The following is a 22196-nucleotide window of genomic DNA, read 5'->3' as shown; positions in this document are numbered from 1 at the left end:
GCCTGCGTTGACGTTGCAAGTAGATGGTGTCCCTGATCGTGACTTTCGGGCTCTCCATGTCATTGTCTGGGCTCGGTGTTGTGAGGGGAGCTTGCCTGCTTTTGGTGGCATTGCTGTTCTCTGTGTCATGCAGGGTCTGGGGGGAGCCTGTAGGTCTCCTCGGTCAGGAATCGCTGTGCGGCGCAGTCTTGTATGTTTATGCGCATGCGGGAGAGGTCTCCGCCGTCGGCGCCATCTTTTAGCCCCTGTTGGGTGGGAGTCATCGCGGCTGTAGCAGGTACATGTGGATTTTTTGCTGGGTGAGTGTACCTGTGCTTCGGGCTGCCGTTCTGTGCTGGCCAATTTCGTCAGAGCCTGGTAGTTGTGGACACACGTGGCGTCCGCCATTGTGTAGGCCTGTGTCGCAAGGGATTGCCTGTGATGCTCCGCTGCCAGTGCTTGTTGTGGCCCTGTTGCCTTAATAAGTTGGACCAGGATCACCCCCACCGGTCCTGAGGGGGGGAGCGGGTAAGCAGTGGCCCAGTACCTCCGGCGTAGGGGCGAGGAGAGCGGCCGTCTCCCCCCAGCTCCGTCCATCGCAGGGGGTGTCCCCATCGTGGGTAGCCTACCCCGGTACCGGTTGAGGCATTAGATCTGCGAGTGTCTCCCTATAAACAGCCTTCATGGCGGGAGCTCCTCCACCATGCGGGCGTTCAGTTTGCAGGTCAGGCCCCGCCCCCATTAAAAAATGTTTTAACTGATTTAGCAGAAATCATAACCAAAAGAAAATTACATATTTTATGCACAGGGAAGATTCAAACACTAAGTTCTTAACCACAAGGCCAGGGTTCGACTGCCTCTGGCACAAAAAACTGCTGACCCAGAAGTGTTGATGGATAGATCAGAGGATCTCCCCAGCCAGCCCAGAGTGCCCCGGCAAGCGTGGCACTTGGGAGTCTGTGGTCTGCAACCATAGTGGGGGCAGGCAACACAGTGAGCTCTACCAATCCAGTTATTCTTAGTGAGCCAGAGGATTGCTCTGAGCTACCATGGCAATGATCATACTTGCTTGTAAAGCATCGTAATGGAATGAGAGCCATTATTATTACACACCCAATACTACAAGCATGTAGACTACAGCTCCTAGTGCTCGATATCCAGTATTGCACTGTGTTGGAGCGCTGCTGTGGTAACCCACTGCAACACTCAGATCTGTTTAGCCTCCTCTCCTTTCTTTGATCTCACCTGTCATCTCACCTGGGTCTGTGCCATGCATCCTCTGTGCCCATAAATTAAACAAGCCGAATGCCTCAACATACTAAATGTTGCTTTGAAATATACACCCGCGACCCTAAGGGACTTGAAAATTTTACTTTGGTATGGTGCTTCCAAAAAGTGCTACACCTGGACTAAATATAGGGAAACACACAAGAAAGCAAAGCTCAGTTTTAATACTATGTGAATCATTCAAGAGCAACACTGTGTGCCTTCTAGAAAGTTGTCCCTCATCTTACCCATGTATGTATTTCTGCTGAAAAGTATTCCACAAACCCCAGCATTTTATGCTTTCTGGAAATGTTTCTCACAGTCCCTGCACTGTATGTGTCTGTTGAAGCATGCTCCCAGATAATCGCAGACTTCCAGGTATTGTATTGTCCTTTAGCCTCATGTATTTTTTAATTAGATTTTCTGTGTGGACAACAGTTATAGGTAAAAAAAAAAAAAAGTAATAAAATTAACCCCTTAAGACCGGAGGGCGTACAATTACGTCCTTTTTTTAAGCGGCTCTAAACGCCGCCGGGCGTAATTGTACGCCCTCCGTTTTTTTTTTTACTTACCCGGTCGCCGGCGATCCCACACCGGCGATCGCGGTTGGGGGGACTCCCAGGGAGCCCCCCGCAGCACGTCCGCCCTCCGGCAGCCCCCCCGGCCATGTGAGAGTGAGGTCCTTGTGAGGACCTCACAATCACATGGCCGGTATAGCTGGCTCAGGCATTGCCAGCAGGGGGACTAACTGTAATGACAGTCCCCCTGCTGGCTGAAATCAAATTAAAAAAAAAGTTACATACACACACATACACACACATACACTGTCTAGGTGTATTTTACTATTAATATATATATATAATTATATATATGTATTAATATCAAATTACACGTAGACTGATACTGATTAAATATATATATATAATTATTGTTATATATATTTATATATAATATAAAAAAAAGTAAATACGTAAAAAAAAAAAAATCATTAAAAAATATATAGATGTGTTTTATTTCGTTCTAACTGTATTGTGATATTAATATATATATATATTTATATCAAAATACACGTAGAATGAAATAATATATATATCTATATACATATATACGTATATATCACTATATATAATTAAAAATATTTAAAAAATTATATATATATATATATACACACATACGTATATATATATATATATATATATATATATATATATATATATACATATATTAATTCTACATATATATTTATGTAATATTTTTACATAATTAGGTATCCTAATTAATTACAATTAGCGGGACCTGCCTGACAACCCATGCCGAAAGTATAGGGAATTAAATTTGCTAGCACTATATTTAACCCTATAACTTTCCAAGACACCATAAAACCTGTACATGGGGGGGTACTGTTTTACTCGGGAGACTTCGCTGAACACAAATATTAGTGTTTCAAAACAGTAAAATGTATTACAACGATGATATTGCCAGTAAAGTGAAGTTTTTTGCATTTTTCACGCACAAACCGCACGGACACGGACGAGATTATTGCTGCAATACTTTTTACTGTTTTGAAACACATATTTGTGTTCAACGAAGTCTCCCGTGTTTTCAAAAGTTACAGCATCAAATATAAGGCTTGTGTTTCATTTTTTTCACGTTAAAATTCGCCAGATTGCTTACGTTGCCTTTGTGACCCTATGGTAGCCCAAGAATGAAAATTACCCCTATGATGGCATACCATTTGCAATAGTAGACAACCCAAGGTATTGCAAATGGGGTATGTCCAGTCTTTTTTAGTAGCCACTTAGTCACAAACACTGGCCAAAATTGGCGTTTTTTGCATTTTTCACACACAAACAAATACTAACGCTAACTTTGGCCAGTGTTTGTGACCAAATGGCTACTAAAAAAGACTGGACATACCCCATTTGCAATACCTTGGGTTGTCTACTATTGCAAATGGTATGCCATTATGGGTGTAAAATTAATTCCTGGGCTACTACCGTGTTTCCCCGAAAATAGGACCTACCCCGAAAATAAGCCCTAGCCGAATTTTCGGGGTGGGCTGCAATATAAGCCCTACCCCGAAAATAAGACCTAGGCATTTTACCTTTGGCGGGACTTCCTTCTTCTATGAGGAGGGGGAGGAGCGTTGCGGGCCACGGCATCGCGCAGCGTGATGACGACGTGCGCAGCGCCGTCAGTCTGCCTTCACGGATCTTCAGCGGAAGGATCCATTCCGGGCGGTGAGGCACCCAGTGGTCGGACTCTTTGAACTGTGAGTAGATACCGGTACTTTATGTCTGGGACTTAATTAATTAAAGGGGGGGGTGAATTAATTAAAGGGGGGGTGAATTAATTAAAGGGGGGGTGAATTAATTAAAGGGAGGGTGGATTAATTAAAGGGGGGTGGATTAATTAGAGGGGGGTGTGGATTAATTAGAGGGGGGGTGTGGATTAATTAGAGGGGGTGTGGATTAATTAGAGGGGGGGTGGATTAATTAGAGGGGGGTGTGGATTAATTAGAGGGGGGTGTGGATTAATTAGAGGGGGTGTGGATTAGAGGGGGTGTGTGGATTAATTAGATGGGGTGGATTAATTAGAGGGGTGGATTTATTAAAGAGGGGGGGTGGATTAATTAAAGGGGGTGGATTAATTAAAGGGAGGGTGGATTAATTAAAGGGGTGGTGGATTAATTAAAGGGGTGGTGGATTAATTAAAGGGGTGTTGGATTAATTAGAGGGGGTGGATTAATTAGAGGGAGGGTGAATTAATTAAAGGGGGGGTGGATTAATTAAAGGGGGGTGGATTAATTAAAGGGGTGGTGGATTAATTAAAGGGGTGGTGGATTAATTAGAGGGGGTGTGGATTAATTAAAGGGGGTGGATTAATTAAAGAGGGGGGGTGGATTAATTAAAGGGGGGGTGGATTAATTAAAGGGGGGGTGGATTAATTAGAGGGGGTGGATTTATTAAAGGGGGGGTGGATTAATTAGAGGGGGTGGATTAATTAAAGGGGGGTGGATTAATTAAAGGGGGGGTTCAATGTACATACCGGTACCATAAATAAATAAGCCCTACCCTGAAAATAAGCCCTAGTGTGATTTGTGTGACTAAAATTAATATAAGACCCGGTCTTATTTTCGGAGAAACACGGTATACAGTCTCAAAGGCAACGTAACCAATCTGGCGAATTTCAATTTCAAATGTAACACGCTATATTTGACCGTGTAACTTCCCAAAACACCATAAAACCTGTACATAGGGGGTACTGTTTTACACGTGAGACTTTGCTGAATACAAATATGTGTATTTTATTGCAGTAAAAGCAAACAGTATTATGACATTGACAGTTAAAATGTCATGTAGAACTAAAAAAAATAACAACATTTCTTATTTTCTCCCATTTTTTTCATATTAAATTATGTTTCATAGCTAAATATTTGATATTAAATGAAAGCCCTGTTTCCCCTGAATAAAATGATATATAATATGATACCGGAGAAACTGACGGAAGCCAAGCACAGAGAGATGGACACAGGTTTCTTCAGGAAGGAAGAGATTCTTTATTGGATCACCGATCGGGACTCAGAGGGACTAGCGTCACCAAAATACAGCAAAGTCTGAGTACTGAATACATAGAGTACATTCCTTATATAGCACTGTAGCTCCTCCCACAATTAACTACACCCACACATACCCTTAACCTATTTAATGAATAGAGTCTAAACTCATCCATCCGGTCTAACCACGTGGCTCATCTGATACAAAGGAGAGGGACGCGTAATTCCAGTTCTTACATTCCTGCACCTGGTCAGTACAGTGATAACAGTATCTTAGCTACGTGTTATTAACTAACTGATACTACAAACACATATACATACATATGCCTTGTGGCAATCTTAGCCTGCTAAACTTGTATTTTACTGGAATTACATCACATTCCCCCCTTTGATGCCTCTGATATTTCACAATTACTTGAGGCATCACTTAACCTTGGTTTGCATATACCTCAGGTTACCATGAACCAGACCAGACTTATCTTATGATGTGAATCTTTTAACACTCATCTTCCTGCATTGGTTCTCCTTGATCTAGAGCCTTATACTTATATATCGCCATTATCTGTGCAGCAGCCTTCCTCTCTGCTATACTTCCTATCAGGCTTTGCACAGACCTAACTACTAAGGGTATAAGACACGGTAGGAGTAGACACAACAGTAAAATCAGTAGGACTCCACCTACCACTGCCTTAAGCCCTCCAAACCACTCATACCAGCTACCAAACCAACTACTTGGATTGTACCCTTTCCATACCTGAGTAGGCACATGCACTAGTTTAACCATATGGCTAGTAAGCTCAGCTATTGCTTGCCCTTCGTCATCTATTTGAAGACAGCAATTGCTCAGGTTAAACTTCCCACATACACCTCCCTCTACTGCCAAAAGGTAATCCAAGGCTAATCTATTTTGGTACACTGCTGTCCTCATCCTGGTATTATGCTTCGCTAGAAGATTGAGTGCTTGTGAGGTCTCATTAGTAATAATCTCAACCACCGCCTGTAATCTTATAATACGGTTGAGCATATAAATTGGGGTTCTATAACCAAAGGTACCATCTTCTGCCCACGTGGCTGGCCCATAATAATCTATGATACGCTGGGGGGGCCATTCATTATCTTCCCAGGTGCCTATCTCTAAGGGTCCCCTTTTCTTCCTATGATTCACATCATACACTTTAACACCTAAAGTCTCACCTGTTTCAATCGGTAACAAGAAGAAGGATGGTTTGAGCATACCCAACACACATGCCCCTTCCCAGTCCTGTGGCAACTCCGAATAGGCTTTCTTACCACAGATCCAGTACAAATTTGCTGGGGCTCTCCAGGTAGATGTGATGGATAAATCAAACCACACATCCTTTAAACTGGCATATCTAGCAAACGGGTTAGATGGTTCTGAGACATTTGAAGCCGACCACCAAGTTGTATTTTTAGTATCATCATCATAAGCTTTTTGCCCTAGACAAGTTAATTCTCCTACAGAAGTATTATACATTATTCCTTTCCTTGCTATGCAAACATAACCTATGATGGAGGTCTTTAATCTCCACTCAGATTTACCTCTAACACTCAAATGATAATCGGCTTGTGTAGATATTAGTTGGTCAACTGCCTCAGAACCGGACATTACCTCCTTTGCTTCCCAAGGCCATTGGTCTCCCATGTTAGTACCTCCACACACATAGCAGTTGGTAACATTAAGACTACCGGCAATACTTTCAGCTAGGTCAATGAACAGGTTTTTAGCGTTATGGGGGATCTTATTATCTATACTCATCTCTTCATAAAAGGAATGGTATACTTGATGAGTCTGGGAGGATACCGTATCAGTCTCTATTCCTATAAACAATAATGTCCCAGGATCTAAACCCGTCCCGTATATCTGAAACCCAAATAAATTTCCATACTTATCTAGGAACTTGTCGGGGTTATTAATAAGTATATGGACTGGGTTGCATTCCATAGACTTACAATAAGGGCTAGTCGGCAACTTAGTCACTATCATGTCTTTATCTACTGTCTGTCCCCAAGTCGCCCACCCCACACAAGACCAATATGGACAAAAGTTATAGTCTTTATTTGGGCATCTAGGACTCACATATTTATTTTTACTACTGGGACAAATATATTTATCATTAGACCCATACGTCCTCTCCCATCTAAGATCCCCACATACATTCCACGGTTTTCTACCACTTGATATCGCCTTACATGCATCAAATAGCAGAACACCCGAAGAATGTACGGATTCTAACACCGTCTTATTAATTAGGGTCCCCTGAGGATCTCCATTCCTGAGAGTCAACCAAATTGTACGAGGTTGATACTCTGGACTGAAGCACTTAGGTTCTCCTACTCCTAAATGGCACACACTATAGTCTATATTTAGGTATCTACATCTTGATACCTCTCCTTTACATTCGTATTGTGAATGCCAAATTAGGGTTTGGGAAATATGGTTACCTGTTCTCGTAGTCTTAATGCATACCTCACAGCTAGGAGTGTCGGTACCTCTACCTTCCTGAATATAAAAACACATATAAATAAACACAATCAAAAGCACATCTTTCGCCGTCATCCTCAGTCTTCGTCCGTGCGATGGAACCTCAGCTTCCAGGATGTGAGGGCTGCAGGGAATGGAGTTCTGCTCGTCTTCACAGGTGTCCCTTCGAGACTTTCCTGGCTTATACACTATGTGTTGGTAAGCGGACAGGCTTTATTATGGCCTTCTCACTCACACCTGTAACAATAAAATTTGTAATCCACAATAATTCCTCGTTACTCCGACTGAGTAGTGCGTTTCAACCGGATCTTGCAGGGATTCTCTGGATCTGCTGTAATTTGCCAAGAATCGACTGCTGCTGGTTTAACCCTGGAGTGATGTATCCACGGAGTTACTTCGGCTACTTTTATCGCTGTAGGGGTAGACAAAAGAACAACATAAGGACCTCTCCACTTGGGCCCTAACGGTACATTATTCCACTCTTTAATCCACACTTGGTCTCCTGGATGATAACTATGAACAGGGGGATAAATATTCACAGGTAATCTATCTTGTACCCATTTCTGTACCTCCTCCATAGTCTTACCCAACTCTACAACCTGCTGCCGGGTAATTCCTTCTCCCAACTGACTCAAGTCCCCCCTTAAGTTACCAAGTACGGGAGGTGGTCGCCCATACATGATTTCAAAAGGAGAGAGGCCCATCCTTCTGGTAGGGGTACTGCGGATTCGCAATAAAGCTATGGGTAAGAGAACGTTCCACTTAAGTTGGGTTTCCTGACACATTTTAGCCAACTGGTTCTTTATAGTTCTATTCATTCTCTCTACCTTACCAGAACTCTGGGGTCTATATGCAGTATGAAGCCTCCACTTTATACCAAGCATATGAGTCAGTTGTTGTAGGCACTGATGAACAAAAGCTGGACCATTGTCCGATCCTATAGAACAGGGTAGTCCATATCGGGGTATTATTTCTCGTAGCAGGAATCTTACAACTTCTCCTGCTTTCTCTGTACGAGTAGGACATGCTTCTACCCAGCCTGAATAGGTGCACACAATTACCAACAGGTAACGATGTCCACCCGATTTAGGCATTACTGTAAAGTCTATTTGTAGATCGGACATGGGGAGTCCCCCCATAAACTGGACTCCTGGTGGCTTTACTGGTCCTTGTCTTGCATTATTTTTAGCACACGTTACACATCTGCGTACAATGGCCTGAGTCAAGTTGGACAATCTTGGTATGTAGAAATGTTTCCTGAGAGATTCTTCAGTACTGTCTCTCCCAGAATGTGTCCCGTTGTGATAATTTTGGACAATTTCTACCGCTAGTGATGCTGGTATGACTATTCTTCCATCTTCTAGCTGATACCACTTGTTCTCCAAATACTTTCCCGGTTCAGTCTTTAACCACTCCTCTTCTTGAGCTGTATAAACTGGAGTCCATTGGGACAGTGGAGTTGGTATAAGAGCAGCTATATGCCCCACATACTCCTGTCTTCCTGATTCAGCAGCACGCTTAGCTGCACTATCTGCCATCCGATTTCCCTTGGTTACATCACCATCTCCTCTCAGATGCGCTCGACAATGTATGATACCGACTTCTTTCGGCTCCCACACTGCTTCCAATAGTTGTAGGATTTCAGCTGCGTACTTGATTTCTTTGCCTTCTGAATTCAGTAGTCCTCTTTCTTTATACAAAGCTCCGTGGGCATGAGTGGTTAAAAACGCATACTTAGAGTCCGTATAGATATTTACTCTTAAACCTTCAGCCAATTGTAACGCTCGTGTTAGTGCTATTAATTCTGCCTTTTGTGCTGATGTTCCTTTCGCCAGTGGCCGAGCTTCTATCACCTTGTCTATTGTTGTCACTGCATATCCTGCATAGCGGATCCCTTCTTTCACATAACTACTGCCGTCGGTGTAATATTGAACATCGGGGTTCTGGATGGGAAAATCACGAAGATCTGGTCTACTTGAAAATACTTCATCCATTACTTCCAAACAATCATGTTGACTTTCAGTAGGTTGCGGCAAAAGGGTAGCTGGATTTAAGGTGTTTACAGTCTCTAAATGCACTCTTGGGTTTTCACACAACATTGCTTGATACTTGGTCATACGGCTGTTACTAAACCAATGATTTCCTTTGTAATCCAACAACGTCTGTACTGCATGTGGGACTCGTACATAAAGTTCTTGACCCAGAGTGAGTTTATCGGCTTCAGCTACTAGCAGGGCGGCTGCAGCTACGGCTCTTAGACAAGGTGGAAGTCCGCTGGCCACTGCATCCAGTTGCTTAGACATGTAGGCAACAGGTCTTTGCCATGATCCCAAGTACTGTGTCAATACTCCCACAGCCATTCTTCTTTGCTCGTGTACATATAAGTAGAATGGTCGTGTGTGATCAGGTAGACCTAATGCTGGGGCACTCATCAAAGCCTTCTTCACATCTTCAAATGCCGTTTGCTGTTCTTGGGTCCATAAGAAGGGGTCGTGCTCTGTACCTTTGATGGCTGCGTACAGAGGTTTTGCCAGTATCGCATAGCTGGGAATCCATATCCTACAGAAGCCTGCTGCCCCCAAGAATTCTCGCACTTGTCTTCTATTCTTGGGTATTGGTATTTGGCAGACAGCTTCTTTTCTCTCTGGCCCCATAATCCTTTGACCTTCAGAGATATGGAATCCCAGATACTTGACAGTTGGCAAACACAACTGAGCCTTCTTCCTGGACACCTTGTATCCTGCCTTCCAGAGAATATGTAGTAGATCGTGCGTTGCTTGCTGACATTTTTCTTTTGTAACTGCTGCTATCAACAAGTCATCTACATATTGTAACAATACACATTCTCCTGGGATAGACTCGAAATCCAGTAGATCTTGACTTAGAGCTGAACCAAATAGGGTAGGTGAATTTTTAAACCCTTGGGGCAGTCTTGTCCAAGTCATTTGGCGTTTTGAGCCCGTTACAGCGTTCTCCCATTGGAAAGCGAAAATACATTGGCTTTCTGCGGCAATTCGGAGGCAAAAGAAGGCATCTTTGAGATCTAAGACTGTGAAGTAAGTAGCCCCGCCCGGAATTAAAGCAAGCAGGTTATATGGATTGGGTACAACTGGATGTATGCTAACAACCGCATCATTGACTGCTCTTAAGTCCTGTACAGGTCGATACTCATCTGTACCGGGCTTTTGAACAGGCAGCAATGGGGTGTTCCAGGGGGAAGTACAGAATTTTAGGATACCATACCGTATGAACTTATCCAGATAGGATTGGATGTTCTTCTTAGCCTTCTGCGGAATGTGATATTGTCTTAGGCTCACTGGATAAACCCCATGTTTCAGTTCAATTTTTATTGGTGGAATATTGCGGGCCAGTCCTGGTGGGTTGTTCTCTGCCCAAACTCCTGGTATGTTAAACAATGTCTCATCACTCCTAGGGTTTTGGCTAGTCAACACTGTATAAAGTCGCCACTCTTCTTCCTTTGGTACGGATAAAGTCATAATACCTGAAGGTCCATTAAACTTTAAGGATGTTGTTCCATTTGGTAGGAACGTAATCTGCGCTTGTAATTTTGATAGCATATCACGTCCCAGCAATTGGACTGGACATTCAGGCATATAAAGGAATTGGTGTTTTACTACGTGGCCTCCCAATGTACAGAGTCTACTTTTAAGAACCGGTTTTTCAGCACTTCTTCCAGTTGCTCCTATCACAGTAATAGTCCTTCCAGATGGAGGAGCAACTAGATTAGTCACCACTGAATGTTCAGCACCAGTGTCGATCATGAACGCACTCCTTTTTCCCCCTATTGATACATCGACCATAGGCTCCGCTCGACCAAGGGGGATGGAGCCCGGTCGGTATCAATAGTCCTCCATGACAGTGTCAGCCAATCCTACAAAGTCCCTACCTTCTCTATCGCGGGACCTTTGCGCTGCTGGAATATACCTGTCTTCCCTAACACTTCCTCTGTTCCCATTACTCCCTCTATAACCATTACTCCCTCCGGGGCCTCCTCTACCTCTCGCTCTACCTCTAAAGTTTCCGTAGCCTGCCCTGGGTTGGTCTCTCTCGTACTGCTCTCTTTGCGGACATTCGTTCCTCCAATGCCCTTCTTCCTTGCAATACGCGCATTGATCCCTACTCAAAGGCTCCCTACTCCATCTATTATTGCCTCTATCTGGGCCCCGTTTATCTACGCCTGCGATCGCTACCGCTAGCATATCAGCCTTTTTACGCATCTTGCGCTCTTCCTCTTTCTTACTTTCTGTATCCCTGTTCATATAGACCTTATTTGCTACCTCCATTAGTTGGGTGATGGACATACCTGCAAACCCTTCTAACTTTTGTAGCTTGCGCTTAATATCTCCGTATGCTTGGCTGACAAAGGCGGAGTTAACCATTCGGGAATTGTCTGCGTCTTCCGGATTAAAGGGGGTATACAAGCGGTATGCCTCCAATAATCGGTCATAAAAGACACTGGGCGCTTCATCGCTTTTCTGGATCACCTCAACTGTCTTCGACATGTTAATGGCTTTCTTTCCTCCGGCTTTCATGCCAGCAATTATAGCGTCTCTATAGGCTCTGAGTTGAACCATATCAGCACCATTTACGTTCCAATCGGGATCGGTGTTGGGATAGTGTGTCGCGGCCCATGCTGCTGGATTGGCTTGGTTCAAAGCACGGGCTCTATCCTCTAATGCTTTAATGGCTGCTTGATTTATTCTTGTCCTTTCCTCATTGTTAAATAAAGTCATTAGTAACTGCTGGCAATCAGCCCATGTCGGATTATGCGTCTGTACTATTGAGGTGAACAGATCAGTCATAGCTTGTGGTTTCTCAGTATACGAGGAATTATGGGTCTTCCAGTTTAAAAGATCGGTTGTGGTAAATGGGACATATACGAAGACTGGGTCAGCGTGTGCCATTTGACCTGCGGCATCGATATAAGCTGACCCGGGATTCAGACGAAGAGGCATCTGATAGTGCTTTAATTGTTGGGCACCAGTCAACTGTCGGGTTTGGATGGGGCTACGTAGAGAGGCGTCAGTCATGGGTTCCGGTCGGGGAGAGATAGGGTATGGGGATGTGGGAGGTCGGTTTTGGGAAAAGGTCGTAAATAAAACACTTCGAGCCGAGCTAGATGAAGCTTGACCGGAAGTCTGAAGTGGCGCCAAATCAGGATATTCGTTTCTAATGGGGGTGGATTCTGGTTCCGGAAGGGGAGATTTAGTACGAGGGGGGGTGGATCCTGTACTGGAGGAGGAAGCGGAAGTGGATGAGGGTAATGAGGGGAGGGGTGCAGGACTTCCTGCGTTTGCGTCACTTCTTCTTAACGGAAAGTAAGGGGGCGGCAAAGGGATCTCGGACTCAGGGGGCGTGTCCAAAATGGGCCTAACACCAGTCCTAGTGGACGAGCAAGTCCTAGCTACCATGAGGCGACACTGCTCCTCGTGGCATGTCTGGAGCCATTTTGGCGAGTCATTTACGGCCTGTCTCCAACAGTCAATATAAGGAAACTGGCCGTAAAGTTCAGGCCTACCCGATACAGCCACGTGTAAGCGCTGTACCAGAGTTGGATCCAAACTGCCACGTGGCGGCCATGCCGCAACCAAAGTAGGCCACTCCCTAGTACACAAAGTGACCAAACGTACAGGAGACATCTTTACCCCAAAATCACAAACTTTGAATCCCTTTTTAAAATTCTTAACCATACATCCTAAGGGATCCGGAATCGTTGACTGCGACGCACCCATACTTAACAATGGAACGTCGTCGACAACGAATACTATACACGCGTACTATTCAACAGTCACACCCGTTTCCTCTGGCAACAGCACCACGTGGTACGGTTACCAAGTGAAACGTACACAATAACAATAAACACTCAGGGAATTCCCGTACACACACAGCTGTTACACCAGTCACTATATAATCAATATTATGCCCTTTGGCGTAACTATACAGTCACCCACGCTATAATTCTCTATATACGAATTACCCGTCTATAACACACCCCAGTAACATCGTCTTTTACAAATAGCGGTTACAGTACGGTTAGCATAGGTCAAAGCACAAGTTAAGGTCACAATACAATTATTAGTGGTTATGGTGTTAAACATGCAATGGACGACAATGATTAGTACTTATTATATAATGTCAGTAAATATACAGGGTTATGGTACCGTGCACTATAATACAGCAACACACTATTAACACTCTCGCTAGACGGCTGAGCTTGCGCTATCTAACAAGATATACACTTTACTAAAACAATCGTTAACACATTTACAATTCCCAACTAAACTATTGGCCAGTACCTTGAATGGACTACCTAAAACTATATACACCCGTTTTGGTTAGCCACACTGCCCAATCACCACATATATAGCGAGCTAGAGAACCGAATTTACACAGGCGCCTCTTAGTCGCACTATCAAAAGTCTAGTGGGTTCCAAATTTACACGCCTTCCCACTTAGCCCAGATAGGATGAGAACTAGCGAACCGAATTTACACAGGCGCCGCTTAGTCTCCCGGTCCCTCCGACCTAGCGAACGTAATATACACCCTAGAACGCTAGTCTAGACAAGACACCGGTGTCCGGCTAGGGCTATTTACACCAGGACCCCGCCTGACTAACCAAATCAAACGGTCTGACTAAAGAGCGTTCGATCGAGCGGTGCGCCTTCGCTCCTTCCCTCCGACAGAGGGGGCAGATACACAGATTCAAAACCCCTTTGGGCCTACCGCACAATCGGTATACCCCTAGTGGGTCCTGCCGTCTAAAACAGCAGTTGTCTTACCTCCTCGTTCCTGAACCTGAGTTCACACTCATCGACGGGGACACCCCAGCACTTCTCACGTAGAGGCCGATGATCTCCTGGACAACAGACCAGTGGCGCCGAGACGAAGGGAGGTCCACGCAGAAGTTCAGGGGTGCAGCCGTAGAGAACGTGGGCAAAGATAGACCGTCTCACGCCTCTGCCTCTCAGCTACCGTTGAACGATGAGCTTCCCGGCCAATGCACCAAATGATACCGGAGAAACTGACGGAAGCCAAGCACAGAGAGATGGACACAGGTTTCTTCAGGAAGGAAGAGATTCTTTATTGGATCACCGATCGGGACTCAGAGGGACTAGCGTCACCAAAATACAGCAAAGTCTGAGTACTGAATACATAGAGTACATTCCTTATATAGCACTGTAGCTCCTCCCACAATTAACTACACCCACACATACCCTTAACCTATTTAATGAATAGAGTCTAAACTCATCCATCCGGTCTAACCACGTGGCTCATCTGATACAAAGGAGAGGGACGCGTAATTCCAGTTCTTACATTCCTGCACCTGGTCAGTACAGTGATAACAGTATCTTAGCTACGTGTTATTAACTAACTGATACTACAAACACATATACATACATATGCCTTGTGGCAATCTTAGCCTGCTAAACTTGTATTTTACTGGAATTACATCACAATAAGGGGGGGTGCATTTAATATGAAAGAGGTGAATTACGGTTGGACAGACATATAGCGCAAATGCCAGGTTTTGTTTACGTTTTGTTCTGTTCACAACGTGTACATTTGACTCAGTCCTTAAGGGGTTAAAAATAGATAAAACCTCCTATAGGAGAAACTGTGCCAATCCTTAAGCACTTAAAGTGAAAACAATAAATGGCAGCTCAAAACACTTGTGTGGGAAAAACCTCTTCCCCAGACACCACATTTAAAATCAGGGCCATACCAGGAAAAAAATTTGTCCCGGGCATTTTTATTTTTTCATTGAGAAAGAGGTGGGGCCAGAGAGCGGTGTGTTTTGTCATCACCAATGGCAAGCATGCCCCCTTTCAAAGTGAACATGTTGGTTCATTGGTCTTCCAGGACAGACAATGCGCAGAGCCCTGCTGATCAACTCTTTAATGAGATAAAGGCCCTATATCTGGTCTGCGCAGCACAAACAACTTTAATGACACACTTGCTCTCTATTTGCTTGTGTCTCCAAAAGATACCAGAGGACAAAAGGGCCAGGAAAGCGTATTGTGCATGTGTTTGGAGGCTGCTTGTGGAATTGCGTGTGTGTAGAGTGAGCTGATTGCAGTATGGTATTTTGTGTAAATAAGTCATTTTGGGGTCATGTTGTGTATGTGGTGTAAACTGTGTGGCAGGGTCAGGCGAGAAGCAGAAGTCAGGGCTGGCAGCGGACTATCGTAGTCAGTAAGGCAGGCAGAGGTCAGAGTCCAGGAAAATTAGTCATCAGAGTAACAAAGATCTGGAAGGAAAAAAACAAAAAAAACAAAACCACCATGTACCAGGCCTCAGGCAGAGCTGGCTTTTACAGCCTGCTGATTAGGAGCAGCTGACCCTAATTGGTAAGGGGCTGCAGGTGGATCAGCATTGCTCCATCCAGGCAAAGGAGTCAGGTAGCAGAATAATGCAGACAGATGCTGAAGCCCCCTGGTTGACAACATGGTAGTGAACCTGATTGGAGCTGTGAGTTCAAATCCATCCAGGACTCTTAAAGGGCCGGCCACACGTTGCTGTCTGCAGGGTTCGGGGTGCACCGTGACATTAGGGAATGTAGTGGTTATGTTTGTGTACAGAGGATCAAGTGTGTGCATAGGGGATCCAGAGTGTGGATGTCAGGAATGTAGTGTGTGTAGGCAGTGCAGTATGTTTGTAGGGAATCTAGTTTGTGTTTATATAGCAGATCTAGTGCTTCTTACCTTTGCTCAGGGTGGGGGGACATTGCTTCTACATCTTGATGGTCTAGTGGTGAGTGAGCTCTAGCCTGCAGCTCCTGGAGCTAGGGTTCACTCTTGCCTCAGAGTGTTGCCATGGTAACCAGAGCAACGCTCCGACCTCACAAGAGGAACCCAGCAGAGTTGCAGGTTAGAGTCCCCATGTCCTCTCGTCTCTCCCTCCCCTGCCGGTGGGCCGGTCACTTGTAAGTAAAACCTCCTTTAAACTATTTTTGAAGTGTTCAGGAGGGGTGACAGACCTAAAGAGTAATGCTCAATAGGACATTATTCATAACAAAAAAAAAAAAAAAAAATATATATATATATATATATATATATATATATATATGGATTGGAGTAACCCTTTGAGTTGTAGTGCTTCAAGTGTGCTGTAGTTATTTGAGTGTCTCTTTAAAGCAGGTACCTTTTGTTTTGGTACTGTGAGATGGAAATTATAATCCAATTTAAATGTACTGTCCCCAGGCGCAAAGTAGCATTTAGTGTGAAATTTTAATCAATTGCATTTTTTGTTTGTTTGTAACAGATAAATATCCTTGTGGAAAAAGAAGATTATTCAGAATCAGAAGATCAGTAGAAAACCCCACAAACATAACTGTTAATACAAGTTCCATAAACTCAGTTGTAAAAGAGGTCAATCCGATTGATGCTGCTGCTTATATTGATGAAGGTGGAGATAATCCTGAGGAGCGAATTGTGGGAGGAAAACAGTGTAAACTTGGTGAATGTCCATGGCAGGTTAATCTGAATAGTTATTTTTTTTATTGCTATTTCATGAAAATCATTGTTTATTTAAAAAATAGTTGAATAAGAAATAAGAAGAGGCAAACAAAAGTTTGTTTGGTTATTTAAATAGTTTCTATATTTATTTTGTTTAAATTCTTTATCATAAATCCTATATTTTATTTCAGTCCATTTGTATCAGGAGCAGACTGAGAACTCATGGGGCACCTTGGCAATAGGTCATCTTGGGCCCCCATGTTCCCTCCAACGTGCAAGCTACACCTATATAATCCCTGCCGACATGCATACACTGCCTACATGTACATCCTTATGTTACAGAAAGGGTTGTAATATGGGGGTTTGGAGCTTTAGTGAGGGACTGGATCTGTAGTAAACAGGGGTTTGTAAGGTTGGGTTCAGGAAGTGGGAGGATAGGGGCTGTAATAGGTGATAGGGGCTATAATGTGATAGGGGCTGTAGGTGGGGGATAGGGGCTATAATGTGGGTATATAGGCTGTAATGTGGGGAGACAAGAGTTTTAGTGCAGGATATAATGTTGCAGTAGGGGGTGGATAGGGGCTGTACTGGGGGGGAAGGGGATGCAGTGGGCATGATAGCGGTTTGTAATTGGGGGATAGACTGCACTGTGGGGTTTGGGTGGTTAGGGTGTATAGAGGCTGTAATATGGAGGGATAGGGGATGTAATGTTGTGACAGATTCTGTAATGGGGCAATAGGAGTTGTATTGGGGACACATGAGTTGTAATTGGGGGTTAGTAGCTGGAGTGGGGAAATAGCAGCTGCAGTGGGGAGACAGGGACTCTAATGCGGTAATAGAGGTTTTAGTGGGTGGATATGGGCTGTAGTGGTGAGACAGGGGCTGAGGGGAAATTATTTTTAAAAAAATAGGCACTGAAATTGGGGTATAGAGGCTGTAATGGGTTTATATTGGCTGTAGTGGGAGTATAGGGACTGTTGTGTGGAGATGAGCTGAGGGGAAATTATTGAAAAAATAGGAGCTGTAGTGGGTTTTTTAGGGCTGTAGTGGGGTATAGGTGAAAAATAGGGCTGTAGTGGGGGAATAGGAGCTGTAGTGGGTTTTTAGGGCTGTAGTGGGGTATGGGGCCATAGTGAAAAATAGGGCTGTAGTGGGGGAATAAGGGCTGTAGTGGGAGTGTTGATGTCTCTAATGGGGGAATAGTGGCTGTAATGGGGGCTTGGCTTAATGGAAATTATTTTAAATAGGGGCTGTAGTGGGAGTTTATTGGATGTAGTGGGATATAGGGACTGTCGTGGGGAGACAGGGGCTGTAGTGGTGGGGTTAGAGCTGTAGTGAGGGTAATAAGGGCTGCATTGAAGTGTTGAATGTTCTAACATGGGTATAGGGGCTGAAGTGGGGGGTAGGCGCTGTAGTGAGGAGATGGGGACTGAGGGGAAATTATGAAAAGAAGTAGGGGCTGTAATGGGACTATAGGGACTGTAGAAGCAGAGGCTCTAATGGAGGATAAGTGGGGCATTAAGGGCTGTAGTGGGGGTATTTTGGCTCTAATTTGGGTATATGGGCTGTAATGGGAGTAAAGGGACTGAGGGGAGATTGTTTTTAAAAAAAAATGAATTCTTTATTTTGGTGTTCAATGAGTTATAGGCATGCGTTCAGGATACAAAAGCGTGACAATTAGCTTATTACATTGCATGTAGCAGATTACTAAATCATTTTAAAATTAAAAATAACAAGTTAATAAAATTATATCCCCCTCCCTGTGGCTTACCTTGGGCAGCGAGGGGGAATCCTTGGTGGTCCAGTGGTCCGGTGATCCAGTGGGAGGTACACTTCCTAGCTTCCCTGGGGGTCCATTGAATCTGCTCTCACATATTTTGTATGTATATTTTTGTGTAATGTGAAAATTACATTGCAAAACATTATTCTTTTGTGATATCATGAAACTAAAATTTACACTCACTATTTCTCTGCAGGCTGTTTTGGTGAGTGATGAAAACGAAGCCTTTTGTGGAGGAACCATTTTAACCCCACAATTTGTTCTATCAGCAGCTCACTGCATGAATCAAACCAAGTATTTCAAAGTTGTAGTTGGTGAGTGATTGTCTTTGAATGTATAAGTCAAACGGTGTTACTATTGTAGCTCTTTAATAATATTTTAATGAGGCAGCAATATCAGCTTTGCTCTTTATAGATTATGGTGAAATAAATGTCTTGTCTCCTCTCATTCTTCACATCACACCTTTTCCCACCCTTCCACTCTCTGTGTATGTAAATATAGATATATATATATATATATATATATATATATATATATACATACGCACGCACACACGAAAGATTTACACATGTGCAGTTTTAAGATCTTTTCACTTGCCAACATCCTGACAGGGGGAGAAGAGAGGAAGTCTGATCAGTGTGGCTCTAATGCCAGGTTTCTCTCTCCTGTTGCTGCACAACAATGTCCTGTTTCTGTCATTAGTGGACTGGACTGAAATTAAAATGGGAGGGTAAAAGGAAGGGAGTGGGGGGGGGGGGGGTAGCTGAAGAAACTCCTCTAGCTGAGAGATGTGCCCAATAATGCAATTTGACCAAGTTTATAGTACATTATAAACATTTATTACATTACTTTTGTTAATGGTTTTCTTTCTTTATTTTGATTTGTGTAACTGTGTTTTCATCTTCCTTTAAATACTATACCAAAAGTGACAATTCATTATCTTTGAATACTTCAGGTCCATTGTCCTTGTTTCCTCATAAGGAGACAGATAGTGGGTGAACCTCGGTAAAAAGTATTCCTCCATTTAGGACCCATGTCATGCTGTCCAAAATTGATTCTCAGTTCTTCTACTTCTAAACACTACAGAGAAAAGGCACCTGGAAGCATAGGAAAAGCCAGGCCATTGCAGGTCATTTCTAGCCCATGCAAGAGTACGTCTCTGGTATTCTGCTCACATACAGTCCCTCTTGGTTAATGGTTACATAGGTGCCAACAGTCCTGCATCTGCTGGGACAGTCCCACTTTTTAGTTATTGTCCCTGCAAAACTCAATTCTGGGGACGTGTCTAGCATTTTGAAATCTGCTGGGCAGATTTCGAGATACAGGAAGGTACTGGGCACTAAGACCATGCTTCAGCAGTACTCCATGCGCGGTCTGTCATGAGGGGGCAGGCTTTTAGCCTGACTCAGTCATCCCTGGCCACTGTGCCCTGGGCAGCCTCCTCTCTTGCCTGCTGACCTCCATTGCAGAAAGTGGGCAGGCAAGATCGATTTGCAGTAAGGTTGTTGTTAGTCTGGTTAGGCATGTGCACATGTTTATTCCCATCTACTCATAATATGAAGCATTTTTTTTTTTTTTACCTGTTATCTAATATTATGTGCTTATCTGTTTTTCCACAGGGGAAGTAAATTTAAACAAGAAAGAAGGGACCGAATCTACACACAAAGTGGAAAAAATTATTATACACCCAAAGTTTGTTAGGGCAACTTATGATTTTGATATTGCAGTCATAAAGCTAAAAGAGGCCATTAATTTCACAGATCATATTATTCCTGCATGCATTCCTGACCCGGACTTTGCTGACCAGGTTTTGATGAATGAACCACATGCTTTGATTAGCGGATTTGGACGCATACTTGAACGTGGGGTTCAATCCACATTGCTTCAGATGCTGACTGTCCCGTACGTTAAAAGACAGCGTTGCAAAGAATCCAGCAAATATACAATCACAGATAACATGTTCTGTGCTGGTTATGACAAAGAAATAAAAGATGCTTGCCAGGGAGATAGTGGTGGGCCTCATGTCACCCCATTTAAAGATACCTACTTTGTGACTGGCATTGTTAGCTGGGGGGAAGGGTGTGCGCAAAAAGGCAAATATGGAGTGTATACCAAAGTATCCAACCTGCATAAATGGCTAAGAGGAGTAATGAGAAAAAATCAATCCTAATGTGGAGAATTTAAAATTAAATAAAATAAATTAGTTATTATGTTGTTAGGACTTCAATTTCCACACTTACTCAAAATGTAGTAGCCTGTTTCTTTCTCGGGCAATGTTCTGATTTTTCTTTGCTCTCAGCACTGTCTAATATAAGAATTATCTAAAATGCAGGTAAGATTTTGTCAATAATTATTAATGTTGATCGATTAGACATGATAGGTAATAATTCTAGGTGAAACCACACAGAATTAAAATTTCAGGGCAATGAGGGAGCCCCCATGACGACTGCCATCATTGTCTCCCTCATCCCATTTTAAAACCACCTATCTTTTTTATTGGGGACATGTCAAAGACTGATCCCATCCATTGGTACAGCAAGAGGTCTCTGATATTTCTGCTGTTTATTAATTGAGCCACAGGATCTGATATTATCTCTGTAACTAAGGCACAGAAGAATCTCAGGGTGAACACAACATCATAGGAGGCATAGAACCCCCCCAGTCTTGCAAATCAAAAGGCATACAAATTGAGATAAACCTAGGTGCACTGCAAACAGTTAAAATAATGAATGCAACCCTGTGATGATTAATGAAGCCACTGAGGTCGTGCTATCATATCTATGATATACAGAAAATTGTATTGTGATAAAAACAAAGATATTGGTTATAGCTAATTAATAGAAATCTCGTGCAATTTTCAATAATCAAATTCATATTATAATTTTTATGAAAACCTTTACTTGGACCTTTATCGCTAGGTGAAAATGTTATAGTACTTATCTCAGAGCAACAAGATCTAACCAAATGGGTTAGCACATGGGGTTATTTACAAAATTCAATGTGGATTTAAAAATTAAGGTCTTTTTAGTGAATAACCCAGACAGTCATTGAAACGCTATAAGCATAGAAACATTTATGTATTTCTGGCAATGCTAAATAAACTGTCATACAGATTTCTTGAAATGTGTAGTTTACCATTGTTTTATTACGGTTTAATTGAGGCTAGTTAAATGTTAACAGTATTCTATGTATTAACAAGTCCATAAACAACATGTAGAAAATGACACACTTTTTAAAAATTCAACACAGATCAATCAAGATATAAGAAAGGATGACCTGTGTTAATAAAGATATGAAATATTGCATTAAAATATTCTAACCAGTAGGCAGTAGCACATTGATGTGTGTTTTAAGTGTTGCTTTTATTTATTGGTGTACTTATAGGGCATTTAACATGTATGCAGTAAAATAATTTCCATTGCTTAACCCCTTAAGGACCAAACTTCTGGAATAAAAGGGAATCATGAAATGTCACACATGTCGTGTGTCCTTAAGGGGTTCATGCATTTTGTCATCTCAACGTTTACATCTTGATGTCCCATTTGGTTTGGGCCAAGACATGCAACTACAACACAATTAAAAATAGTATTTTAATGAGCAAGGCCTCACTCCCCAAGGTATGGAGATGGTACCAT

General features: G+C 43.0%; 1 protein-coding gene across 1 annotated transcript in view; it reads left to right on the top strand.

Annotated features, from left to right (window-relative positions):
- The window catches only part of LOC134615227 (coagulation factor X-like), a 49563-nt gene extending 27677 nt beyond the window's left edge, over positions 1-21886 (top strand). The window contains exons 6-8 of the mRNA XM_063459721.1: positions 16588-16799; positions 18758-18875; positions 20181-21886. Of these exons, the coding sequence (XP_063315791.1) occupies positions 16588-16799; positions 18758-18875; positions 20181-20731 (881 nt within the window). The 3' untranslated portion in view covers positions 20732-21886. The remainder of the gene's footprint in view (positions 1-16587; positions 16800-18757; positions 18876-20180) is intronic.
- Positions 21887-22196: the final 310 nt, after the last annotated feature.

The sequence above is a fragment of the Pelobates fuscus genome, chromosome 1 (genome assembly GCF_036172605.1).
Source record: "Pelobates fuscus isolate aPelFus1 chromosome 1, aPelFus1.pri, whole genome shotgun sequence".
Classification (NCBI taxonomy): Eukaryota; Metazoa; Chordata; class Amphibia; order Anura; family Pelobatidae; genus Pelobates; species Pelobates fuscus.
This window is presented reverse-complemented; position numbering and strand designations above follow the sequence as displayed.